Source organism: Vulpes lagopus, chromosome 15, assembly GCF_018345385.1.
Source record: "Vulpes lagopus strain Blue_001 chromosome 15, ASM1834538v1, whole genome shotgun sequence".
Lineage (NCBI taxonomy): Eukaryota > Metazoa > Chordata > Mammalia > Carnivora > Canidae > Vulpes > Vulpes lagopus.
The window spans coordinates 7,394,907-7,407,720 of record NC_054838.1 but is presented as its reverse complement, the minus strand read 5'-3'; the positions used below and the strand labels follow the sequence as shown (position 1 = coordinate 7,407,720).

The 12,814-nt window shown below is 34.7% G+C and overlaps 1 protein-coding gene across 1 annotated transcript in view; it reads left to right on the top strand.

Moving 5' to 3' along the window:
• Nucleotides 1–12,814, top strand: part of PRMT3 (protein arginine methyltransferase 3) — a 123,777-nt gene that overhangs the window by 65,629 nt on the left and 45,334 nt on the right. The window contains exon 12 of the mRNA XM_041730385.1: nucleotides 12,412–12,599. Within this exon, the coding sequence (XP_041586319.1) occupies nucleotides 12,412–12,599 (188 nt within the window). The remainder of the gene's footprint in view (nucleotides 1–12,411; nucleotides 12,600–12,814) is intronic.

Below are 12,814 nucleotides of genomic sequence, written 5' to 3'. Positions count from 1 at the left end.
GTATCTCATACTAGGTTGGAAATGACCTACTTCACTGGAAAATTTTCCATGACTTCACTACATACATAAAACTATCATCTCTATGATTTAATAAGAACCTTTAAAAAGGGACTGATTTCTACTAAGTTTATAAAGTGCAGCATACCCAATCAGTATTTTTATACTGGATTATCAGTATTTTTATTGGATACCAATAAAATGAAATGCACCAAAAATATAAAAGCTTTTTCATGTTAATTCTGTATATCGGAGTAAGATGGTGTTTTTATAACCCATCTGCTACAAACAGTTTCAGGGCAGGGATTATGTTTTGTCCATCTTTGACTCTTCAACAAGCTCTACTGCTCCTGGAACACAGAGCATCATGTAAGATTATTGAATCAAATCATTAAAACTGAATTGAATAGCATCTGTCTCCCTTCATTCACCTCTCCCTGCACCTTCACTTTCTCAAAGCTTCAAGATCAATAAATAGTTTCTGTAGTCAGAGTAGAGTTGATAAAATTGTTATGTAAAGGGGGGGCCTGGGTGGCTCAGTCGGTTGAGCAGTTGAGTGCCTTCAGCTCAGGTCCTGGGATCCAGCCCACAGTGGGCTCCCTGCTCAGTGGGGAGTTGGCTTCTCCCTCTCTGCCCCTCCCCTCCGCTCATGTTCTCTCTCTCCCTGTCTCAAACAGATAAATAAAATCTTTAAAATAAAATTGTTATGTAAAAAAAGTAGGTGAAAATGAGACATTTTGAACTACTGATATAAAGCACTTGATCACGGTTGTGCCTCCTGCCCATCCATATTCTGTGAAATCACTTTGGCAATTATGGTACAGTAAAAATCAGTGAGGCCAAAACATAAAGCACAGAAAATTCTCCAGTATAATAGAATTCCTTTGTAATAGCTTTTAAATGGTTTGCCTTTCTTTTGCAAAATAACTCATTTGTTTTATCACTACATTTTCTGCAAGCATTTCACGATGTGTTCCTGATCTCTGACATGAACCTGGCTAGAATTTTTAGATAAATATACTTTACTCTGTAGAAGTTGGCTATATTTTTCTATAATTGCAGTGGTTTTTTTTTTAAATGACTGTTCTACTTAATGACTGAAACTAATATTATCTACCATTTGTTGATTGTCTACTAGCTGCCAAATACTATGCTTTTATTTACATTATTACGTGTGTAATCCTCACAACAGCCCTTTAAATTTGAGAAACAAAGGCGTCCTAGAGGACACATATTAATGATCAAGCCTTGAATGTTTTTTTTTTTTTTAACTGAGATCTGCCAATTCCAATATTTGTTTTCTTTTCTGTATTCCTTTTTTTTGTTTCCCTACTAAAGCACTTTATTGAGTCTGATTCTTGCCTTGAAGTTCTAGGGAAGATTCAGGAAACTGTTTCCATACCTCCCTGAATGCTATTCGTTGATCTTACTGAAGGACTGACAGCAACTTAATACATTTAAATTGAATTCTCGATGAAATTCATCAAGAATTTACAGCATGGGGGATCCCTGGGTGGCTCAGCGGTTTAGCCCCTGCCTTCGGCCCAAGGTGTGATCCTGGAGTCCCGGGATCAAGTCCCACATCGGGCTCCCTGCATGGAGCCTGCTTCTCCCTCTGCCTGTGTCTCTGCCTCTCTCTCACACATCTCTGTGTTTCTCATGAATAAATAAATAAAATCTTTTTAAAAAAAAAGAACTTACAGCATGAAAATAATGAGGTTATCGTTGGTGGAAGAGTAGCAGAGTATTTCGCCTCACCAGGGATGAAGTGGAGACTCTTAAGTCTAGTTCTTTTCATATTTTTACATAGCTAGTACTAGCACTGAGGTAATCTGGAGGTGTATTGAAGAGAGGTCAGCATTTAACTGCCTAAGCAGTGCTATTGAATGTTGATTGTTAACAAAATTAAGAGAAAAGAAGGAAAAGGCAGAAATGAGTAATGTGAAGTATCCTAGTTAGCTTATTTTGTGTTTGAGTATCCATTGAATATTAATCAGTCATCTAGGGGCTCGTTTTTCTGTTGCAAAGTTTTCTTTGTTTTTCTGAAACAAAGATTTAAGTAGTTAGTGCAAAGATTTTAGAAAGAATGACTGAAATATGAGAGAGGGAAATATTGAAGATTCATATAGAAGCATGAAAGAACCACAATTGATATTTTTACATGAATTTAGGTTCAATTTATGTCTCACTATATATACAATGGTATGGAGGAAGTCCTTCATAAAACATAGCCAAAATATTTGTTCTCCCTGTTTTCACCAAGCATATTTGCAGTATTTTGGAGGTATTCATTTACTCCTATTACTACTAATAAAAATAGTTTTATAAAGTTACTGAAAATGTATATACTAAAGATTGCTTCTACTATGTTTAGCTTAGATTTTCTAAGCACTAGTTGTGTTCAGTAATTATAGTGTTTTACATTCAGCTAGCCTATAGATGAAGAGGAAAACTAAGAAAAGGATTTGCTGTGGGTGGGCAAATGGGTTAAATAAGTACTGGGTATAAGGAGGGGCACTTGTGATGACCACTGGGGTGTTATAAGTAAGTGATAATCACAAATTTCTATACCTAAAACTAATATTGCATTGTATGTTAACTAGCTGGAATTTAAGTTAAAAATTGGAGGGAATAGAACATCGTAAAAGAATGATGTTCTGTGACCTATACATATTTTTATAACTAAAATTAAGACAAAAACAAATTATGTTTTAGGATGACTACATAGAATGTAAATACTTTACACCCTAACAATGTCAAATAATACATCTTACAAAACTTGGAAAGAGAATGCAGAAGGCAGATGGGAAAAAGTGTATATACTTGAGTTGCATTATCTTTAATAGCAGGAATACATGGAATCTCATTTAAAGCTGACAAGTCAAGTAAAAGAATTATAAGCACATTTAGCACTACAAAGTTAATATTAAAATAATATTTTTGACTAAAATTTAGTGGTGAGGCTTGTGATGATAAATTCTGTCTATATCTTGATTTTGGTGGTGATTACATGGCATATGTGTTTGTCAAATCACATAGAATTATACAATGAAAAGGCCAAAAAGGGTGAATTTTATTATTGCATATAAATTAAACCTTAATAACAGTGACATTTTAAAAAAGTGAAGTGCCATTTCCTACCTTCAAGGCCATTGAACTATGACAGGGTTTGATTTCTAACTTTTCCAAAAAACATATTAAAGCTGTGTACTGGGGATCCCTGGGTGGTGCAGTGGTTTGGCGCCTGCCTTTGGCCCAGGGTGCGATCCTGGAGACCCAGGATCAAATCCCACATCGGGCTCCTGGTGCATGGAGCCTGCTTATGTCTCTGCCTCTCTCTCTCTCTCTGTGTGACTATCATAAATAAATAAAAATTTTAAAAAAAAAAGCTGTGTACTAACTCTGTGACCACCTCAATGTTTGCTGCACATATTATCAATACATATTTGAATTTAAAAGAATACGAGAAAAGGGAAGGGGAGGAATAAATAAATATACTAATTTTATCATTAGACATGATAGGAGATTAATAAATAGTGTTTAAAATAGAGAACTAAAGGTATTCTATAATGTAATTACAAAGTTAGCTACTAAAACAAAAACACAAAACTTCCTAAATATAAGAACTAATACTTACGAAAAAGTCAAAATGACCATGTAGTGGAAATACTTAAACACAAAAGAAAACAAAAACTACAGATACAGAAAAGATAACATAAAATGGTAGAGTATGACCAAAAAGTTTGTCATATCCACAAATGTGAATAGGTTAAACTCACCTACTCAGAGAAAAAAGAATTTGAGTTTGGATCACCAAAAAAACCCCTAATTCTGTATACTCTATAGAGGCACATCTAAAACAAAATTATTTGGAAATATTAAAAGGATAAAAAAAGATAGTTAAGTACATCCCCCAAAATGAAAGTAGCAGTCATAGTATTGACACCAGACAAGAGGGAATTGGAGCAAAATGTTATATAATCAATCATATGAGTAGGGCTTAGAGCTAAGGCATAAAATCATGCTCATATTCATATGGATGCTCAAAAGTTTTTGACAAAATACAGTTTACATTCTTGATTTTTTTCAATGAGAAGATACAAATAGACACTAACTTATATAATAAAGTATATTTATCTCAACTGAAAGTTTGTATCACGTTTAATGGGGAAATACTAAAAACATTTCCTCTGCAGGCAAAACAAGATTTGGATGACCACTATTATACCATTATTTAATATTTTACCAGAGGTACTAGTCAGTGCTATTAGAAAAGAGAAAGAACATAGAAGATAAATTAAAAAGGAGATAAAACGAATTCTATTGGTAGATTCTATGTTTCAAATCTAGGCACCTCAAGTGAATCAACTGAAAAGTGATAAATAATAAAAGAATTCAGTACATTATTGAGCTACAAAATAACAATTAGAAATAAGCAAAACTTATATGCAAACAGCTTTGCTGCTAAAAGACAGAAGGAAGATGAAATAAATGGAAAGATAGACCATGTTCTTATAAAAAGAATCAGTGCGATAAGGAAATCAGTTTTCCCAAAATTAATTTAAAATTTAGTGTAATCCAAAAACATTGACATTTGTTGACATTAGATGACAAGTACATGAGAGTTAATTATATTCTTTTGTTTTTTTGTGTGTGTATTTGATATTTTTATGGGATAAATTTTACAAAATTGTATAATTCTAACAGTTTGGTTGGTTTTTGTTTGTTTTTTTTTAATTAGAATTTTAAAATTTTAGTTGTAATGGCAAGGAAAATTGAGATAGAAGGGTACTAGGGTGAGAGAGCCAGGGACAGGAAGACTAGTGCTACCAAATATTAAAACACATATAGAGCCTCAATAATTAAAATGGTGTTCTTGAATGGACAGATAAATTGAACAGAATTGAGAATCCTGTTACAAGCCAAATAATACATGGCATCTAATATAATTAAGGAAATAATTTATTGTAGTAAATTATGTTGAGACAGTAAATTATGTGTATGGTATATAGCCCTCTGTGTTAAAAAAAAAAAACACAATAAACTATAAGGTAAAAAATCCACACACTGTAAATATTAAATGAGTCAAGGTTAAATGCAACAACAACAACAAAAAGGATAAAAAAACTGGAAGGAGACATAGGTGTATTTCCTTATAAACTTGAGGAGTGGGGCTGTCTAAATAAGAACTTGGATTCAGATGCCTTTATTGTTTGATACAATTGAATTGAAAGATTGATAAATTTTACTACATTTAAATAAATTTTTAAATGGCAGTATATGCCATATGCAAAGTCATATAAGAAGCACTGACTGAAAAAATTTAGTTTCTGTCACTGACATAAATCTAATCTCCTTAACACATAAATGGATCCTACAAGTAAAAAGACCACAAACCCAGTAGAAAATTGGGCAAGGAATTGAACGGAATCTCACAGAAAAGGAATACCAGTGACTCATAAAAATGTGCTCAGTCTCTGTTCTATTAAGAAAAATGTCCAATTTGAGGACTCTTTGTCCTACTCAAGGTTGCACAGAATGCTCCTGTGTTTTTCTTGAAGTCATAGCTTTGACATTTAGATCTGTGGTTCATTTCAAATTTTTGTGTATAGCGTGAGGTAAACATAGATACTATTATTTTCTTTTCTTTTCTTTTTTAAGATTTTATTTATTCATTCATGAGAGACAGAGAGAGAGTCAGAGACAGGCAGAGGGAGAAGCAGGCTCCATGCAGGGAGCCCGATGTGGGACTCGATCCCGGGTCTCCAGGATCACGCCCCGGGCTGAAGGCAGGCGCTAAACCACTGAGCCACCCAGGGATCCCGATACTACTGTTTTCTAGCTCTCTTTGTTGAAATGATTTCCTTTCCCATAAATTGCATGGCCTCATTGTTGAAAATTAATTGGCCATGTATGTGTGGATATGTTTTTGTATTCTGTTCATTTGATCTGTAAGTCTCTCTTCACCGATACCATACTGCCGGGCAGCCCGGGTGGCTCAGCGGTTTAGTGCTGCCTTCAGCCTGGGGAGGAGTGATTCTGGAGACTACATCCATACAACGCATAGTTACAAAGACAGTTCCTAACTCATTGTTTTCTGATCTCAACAGGGCCTTTTGTTAAAAATATGGATGTTCAGGCCCCACATCAGATCCTTTTGAACCAAAATGTAGGGGGAAAGCCTTATTTTAAGAATTTATTTATTTATTCATTTGTTTGGGTTGGGTTTTTTAAAGAATTTATTTAAAATATACATTTTCCTTTGTATCACTCAAAGTTATTGTTGGAAAAAAAATAGAAATCTATCTTGGGTATTTAACAGAGTAGAACTTTATTAAAAGGATAGATTAGATTATTAAAAGGATAGATAGGATAGATTATTAAGTTCTTGTGAGAGCTAGAAAACCAGGCTGGAAGGTATACAGCCAGGAATAACGTTCAGAATTATGTTACAGGACTGTTGTTTTGTTTTGTTTTGTTTTGTTTTGTTTTGTTTTGTTTTGTTTTGTTTTTTACAGGACTGGTTTAGACGTAATACCACTACGCTAATACAGGGCACTGTCTGACATGTCACATTGCTGATCTTAACAAACAGTAGACCTTGCTGCCTCTGAGAAGTAGCCAGACTTTTAGGTGCTTATCATTGGTGAACCTAGGTCAGGTGTGCATGCCTAACCTACAAGCGAGAGAGGGGAAGCAAGCTTCTGTCATTTTCAGCTTCTGTAGAGGGAAGCAGGCCCTGCCTTGTAACAGAGAATTTCTACAAGTAGTTCAGAGGGGGCAGCAAAATAGAGAGGGCGATATATAGGATGCATTCTTCACCAATAGATCTGTCTCTCCACAGTTTTGCATTGGAAACCTGATCTCTGCTACTAAGAAATTGCCTCTGTTGTAACGTCCCTATTTGCTTCTGTACCTTCCTAGCTATTTCCTTCTCTGTGGAAAGCTGAATTGTACAGCTTACTCACTGCTCCTTCATTTCTACTTGGTTGCTTTCCTTTTTAGTGTTTCTTTTCGCACCATGTACTTCCGTAACTCAGCTGGAATAAGTAAAGCTGAATGTTTCCATTTTCCTCGCTTTGCCCTGAAATGTTATTAATCTCCAATCTTTCTCAACCCTTTTCTCCTTCCTCTTTCTCTTTGAACAAGTGCTCATTTACCTTAGGAAAATGGAGTTCCTCTTTCCCTTTCTTCCATTTGAAAATCATAAAATGTAGCTTCATGCATAATGGAAAGCATATAGATTTTGCAATTAGACCTTAATGTTGAATCCCTTTGTCAGATACAGTAATAGTTACCCACTTAGCTGATTAAGACTGGTAACGTAAGCAAGTTACTTTACCGCTACTAATGTCAGTTTTCTTATCTGTAAAATGAGGATTATAATCTAGCTTAATAGAATCAAACAAAAATCTAAATGAGATGCTCGAAATGAAGTAGTTGCTCAATAAAGGTTAATCCCCCTTCTGAGTTACATCTGATAAACTGTAGATTTACAGTATAATGAGCTATAGCTAGTCAAATGAGATTAGTGTTAGGTTTATACCGTATAAAAATTTTGAAATGAATTTAAACATTGTGCTATGAAGACTTGACTTTCACATAATTTATCTTCGTATAATCAGCCACTGATCATGGTTCAAGTGCTTGGAGGTTTCCTTTAGTATTTCTATAATTCACTGTCTACTTCCTCATTTTCAAATCTGCATTTTTCACATTTGTTATTTTTGTTTGGTTCAGTGATCTTGCAGTAGTATCATTTTCTACTTTTTTTCATTACATAATTTCTCAGTAAAAATTGTAGCTATATTTTAGCCTAGCTAAGCTGGGTCTAGTCACTATTTATTTATAAGTTAATGATAGGACAGTGTTTCCAATTTCCAAATCAGAATTAATTTTTTTAAGATATTCTTATTATATAAGTTGGAAATTGATTTTTAAGCTTATCCAACTTTAGATATTTACTGACTTTGTAACTTGATAGTATACTTCCCTTTATATATATATCAATCATTTTGTCATTGACTGTTAGTTTACTAAAATCTTTCTCCATATCATTGATATATATTATGAGTAGAATAGTTTATTTTGACTTATCATCTCCTTTTGTTCTAAAACCTTTTTATTCTCTGGTTATTTATATACATGCAGTGATGCCATTGCTTACAAGGAATTGTTTCTTTATGCATCTCAGTCTTACCCTTTAGTGTCCAAAAGTTTGCGAGGCATTTCTAAGGGATAAAGGATTTCCCATCTTTATCTATTCACCATGTGAGCTGTTCTAGTGACAAATGAATTCTGGGCAGTGAATCGAGAAGGACACAGATGTCAAAGCCATGAATTTATAAATGGTCTGTTAAGAGGGTGCTTTGTCCAATCAGCGCTTTGTTAATTTCACCTACAAGAAGGAATAATTACTCAGTTTTGCTTCTATCTGGCAAAAAACAAATGACAAATGTGTCACAATGTGAAGGTAAAGGGTTAGTCAAGATTCTGGCAGGTGGCCCAAAATTTTAGCCAGCTGTGAGGAGGTGGATATGGAACTAAACTGACCTATAACACTGATTACAGGTCCTTTATGAATATTCATAGCTCTAACAAAGATAAAATTAATTTCATTTTTAAATGTTAACAAAAAACATTTTCTGTATCTTTGTGAAATATAATTACCTTGAAAAATACACCTCAACGCTAGAAAAAGTAAAATCATACCTCTTCCAGTTGCTTATTACAAAAATATTTTTAAACTTTTTAAAATTTATTTTAGTAGTAGCTTTTCGTTATGAAAAATTATCCCAGGGGATCCCAGGGGATCCCTGGGTGGCTCAGCGGTTTGGCGCCTGCCTTTGGCCCAGGGTGTGATCCTGGAGTCCCGGGATCGAGTCCCACGTCGGGCCCCCTGCATGGAGCCTGCTTCTCCCTCTGCCTGTGTCTCTGCCTCTCTTTCTCTCTCTCTCTCTCTATTATGAATAAATAAAATCTTTAAAAAGTAAAAAAAAAAAAAAAAAAGAAAAATCATCCTTATTTCTTAGTAGTAGTCCTAGTATATCATAGTGCTTGAATACAGAGCCAGAGGTCAGAAAACTTTTTCTACAAAATGCCGGACAATAGTATTTTCAGTTTTGTAAGCCATCTGGTCTCTGTCCCAACTACTCAACTTTGCCACTGGAACACAGTGCAGCGCTAGACCATAGGTAAGTAAGTGAGGGTGGCAGTGTTCCAGTTAAACTGTTTACAGAAACAGGCAGGGGACTGAATTTGACCCATGGGCCTTGTTTGCCAGCCCCTGATATAGAGAATAATGATTTTTTAAAAATTTTCACTAAGATTTTTCATGATTGAAATGGAAGAACTCTGAGCTATGTTAAGTGATTTGTATGTCTGTGCACATTGTAACTTTGAAGGATATTCAGTTTCCCATAGACTATAGTGTCGAAGTAGTACAATATGGTGGCTCTGATAATGACCTCCCTCATCCGTTTCTCCCACATCTCTATCAAGGGTATCCATATCTGGCCTGCTGCCTGTTTTTGTAGATAAAGTTTTATTGGAACATAGCCAAGCTCATTTATTTACTTATTGTCTGTAGCTGCTTTCACAGTTATAGGGGCAAAGATAAATAGTTTCAATAAAGACCATATGGCCCACAAAACCTGAAATAGTTACTTTATAGAAAAGGTGTGCTGATCCCTGATCTATACCCTTACTATATTCCTTTTTAAGGATGAAGTTCCAGGGGAAAATGTGGGAAACTTGTATGATTGTCATATTAAGTCCAACAAAGGATATCTAAAGAAGTTGCCAGATATCTAAAGTTGTTTTAGAATTCTGTTTCTTCTTCAGTGTTTCTCATCTAAGGATTTGGTTCAAGAAACTAAACATGCTTTCCTATAGCTGATACTCTTGCTGGATCAGCATAGTCAACAAACTAAATGCTTTGAAGAATTGATAATAGGAGTTAAAATACAGTCAAGAGGCTAACCATGGCTGAGGAAGAGGAGGAGAGCAGAAGTGACTCATGGTACACGGCAGCCAACTCTAGCATGGTGCAGCTATCACATCTGCCTCACGTGCCCCCTTTGGGAGGACTTGAGAAACTTCTTATCAGTGACATAGCACCAAGTATTTTTTCTGGGTATCTCACATGTCAGGCTTGAAAGGAGCAATAGATTTTATCATGGGCTTTATTTGGAAGATCATTTAGTCTTGCTGTCATTGAATAATAAATTCCTAAGGCTGTGGATAGAAATAAAGTTTGGGGGAAAGGGAGGCTTATTTTCTGCAATTTAAGTCTGAAGGCTAGTTAATCTTTTGTGCATTTCTTTGGTACATATATATTTACTTTTAGTTTAGTGATATAAGAAAATGTGATTTATATTTTAATTCATGAATCCCCTGAATCTTATTTGAAGGACAAAGTTAATTTTGTTATTTGTCAGAGAAAAAAATCAATATTTTTTTAATTTGGTGCTATACAGACTTTGTACCCTTATTATTAGAGTTGTTTCTTCCTGAATCGCTCTTTTCCCCTCGCTTCTCTTAACACTTACTCTGCTGGTATTCTTGCTTTGGTGGCCCCAGCTTCTCAGCCATTTATTATCAGCCTTCTTTTCTTCTATACATCCCTTAAATCCTGGTACTCATCATGTACTCTCCCTAGATGACTTGATGAGCTCCAATAACTTACATTTCCATTCATATGATCATGGTCCCAAGTTTATATCTTGAACCCAGATCATATCTTAAATTTCAGTCCCATCTATTCAGCAGCTTATTGGATATTTTTACCCATTTGTCCTATAAGCACTGAATTCTTACGTTCCTCTTGAATCTGCCCGTATTTATTCCCTAATGTAATGGTTAATACCACAGCCTTTTCAGCTGCTAAAACTGTTGTCCTTGACTCTTTCCTCTTCATCACCTCCACAGCCAACCAGTCCTGTGAGTTTTTCCTCCTTAAATGTCCCTTGAACAATGTGGGAGTTAAGGACATCAACTGCCCCACCTCCTGTGTGGTCAAAAGTCTATAACTTTTGACTCCCCAAAAACTTAACTACTAATAGCCTACTGTTGACTGGAAGCCTTACCAGTAACTTCAACAATCGATTAACACGTTTTGTATGTTGTATGTATTATATACTGTAGTCTTACAATAAAGTAAGCTAGAGAAAAGAAAATGTTATTAATAAAATCATAAGAAAGAGAAAATACATTTACAGTACTGTATTTATCCAAAAAAATTCCACGTATAAGTGAACCCGCGCAGTTCAAACCTGTGTTGCTCAAGGGTCAGCTGTATATATATCTCCCCCTTTCCATTCCCACAGCCGTTGTTCTACTTCAGGTCGCCTAGGTTATTACAACTATCTCTTATTTTGTCTTTGTCTTAATCTTGCATCTTCCCATTCATTCTTCACTTTTACTCCATCTGGCTTTTCCAAACCAAAATCTGATTGAGTTGTAACCCTATGTGAAATTGTTCACAGCCTTGTCATTATTAGAATAAAATCCAGTTTACTAACATGATTTACCCAGCCAAGGTTTCTCTGCTCCCTTCTTACCTTTCTAGCCTTATATCTCTTTCTCTCAAATTAAAGTGTATATAACTGTGACCCTATATGCACACTGCTCGCTCTGCCTAGAACACTCCCTCCCCTCTCCTAATTTATGTCGTCTTCAGTTCTTATAAAATACCCCGACACCCCTGCTATAGCCAAATATGAATTAGCTATTTTTGCTGTGAGCTCCCTCAGTACCTTTTACCTCCCCTTTTCTTAGTATATATTGTATCACAAATAATTGCCCATTTATTTGTCAAAATTGTCTAAATATAAGTTTCCTGAGAATAGGGACATGGACATGGATCCACAGTCTATACATCAGAAGAACTTACCTAGTACATACTTGATGCTATGATAAGCATTTCCTTTTTAATAAATAAGGAACCATAAAATTCCATCATGATGTTTTTACATGTCACATACCTTTTTAAGTGATTTGTCTCTTTCTACATGTTACAGAATAATGTACAAAGATTTATCTATCTTTTTAAAGTCAACATTTTGTAAGCTTAATACGAATAAATATGTTCATTTCAGGTTTATTTAATTGTGCCATCTTGTTTTAATTATTGTAATTGGAAACAATCATTGAAATCCTTATTTGAATCTTGCCATTACTGTAACAGAAATTTTTTTTTAAGAGGCTATTTAAAAGATAGGAGCTAGGTTATTTTCCCTCATCTACACCTCTTTTAATCTTTCACTGCTAGTAATTCATACCAATGATATTGGTACTTATTTTTAGCTAGTAATTCATACTGATGACTCTGGTATTTATATTTAGCCTTTAAAGAAATATATTTTGCCACAAAGGGAGATAATGGTAAATTGTTGGGTATTTTATCTGTTACAGTCTACCCTGATATTTGCACTATCAGCCTTGTAGCAGTAAGTGATATGAATAAACATGCTGATCGAATTGCATTTTGGGATAATGTCTATGGCTTCAACATGTCTTGTATGAAGAAAGCAGTTATTCCAGAAGCTGTTGTGGAAGTTTTAGATCCGCAGACTGTGATTTCAGATGCTTGTAGTATTAAGGTAGGGGTTTTTACTTTTATTTTCACAGAATTGCCAATTTTTTTTTGTTAGTTTTCATGTATGAATTCAGTATTTGAAATTAATATATTGATATTATATATTGCCTTCAAAACAGTGATTAGTCTTCCTATATTAACCACTCTAATGTACCTTAAGGTTACAATATTTACCAGTTGACTATATCATCCTTTGGAATCACTTCTCTTTGTATATCA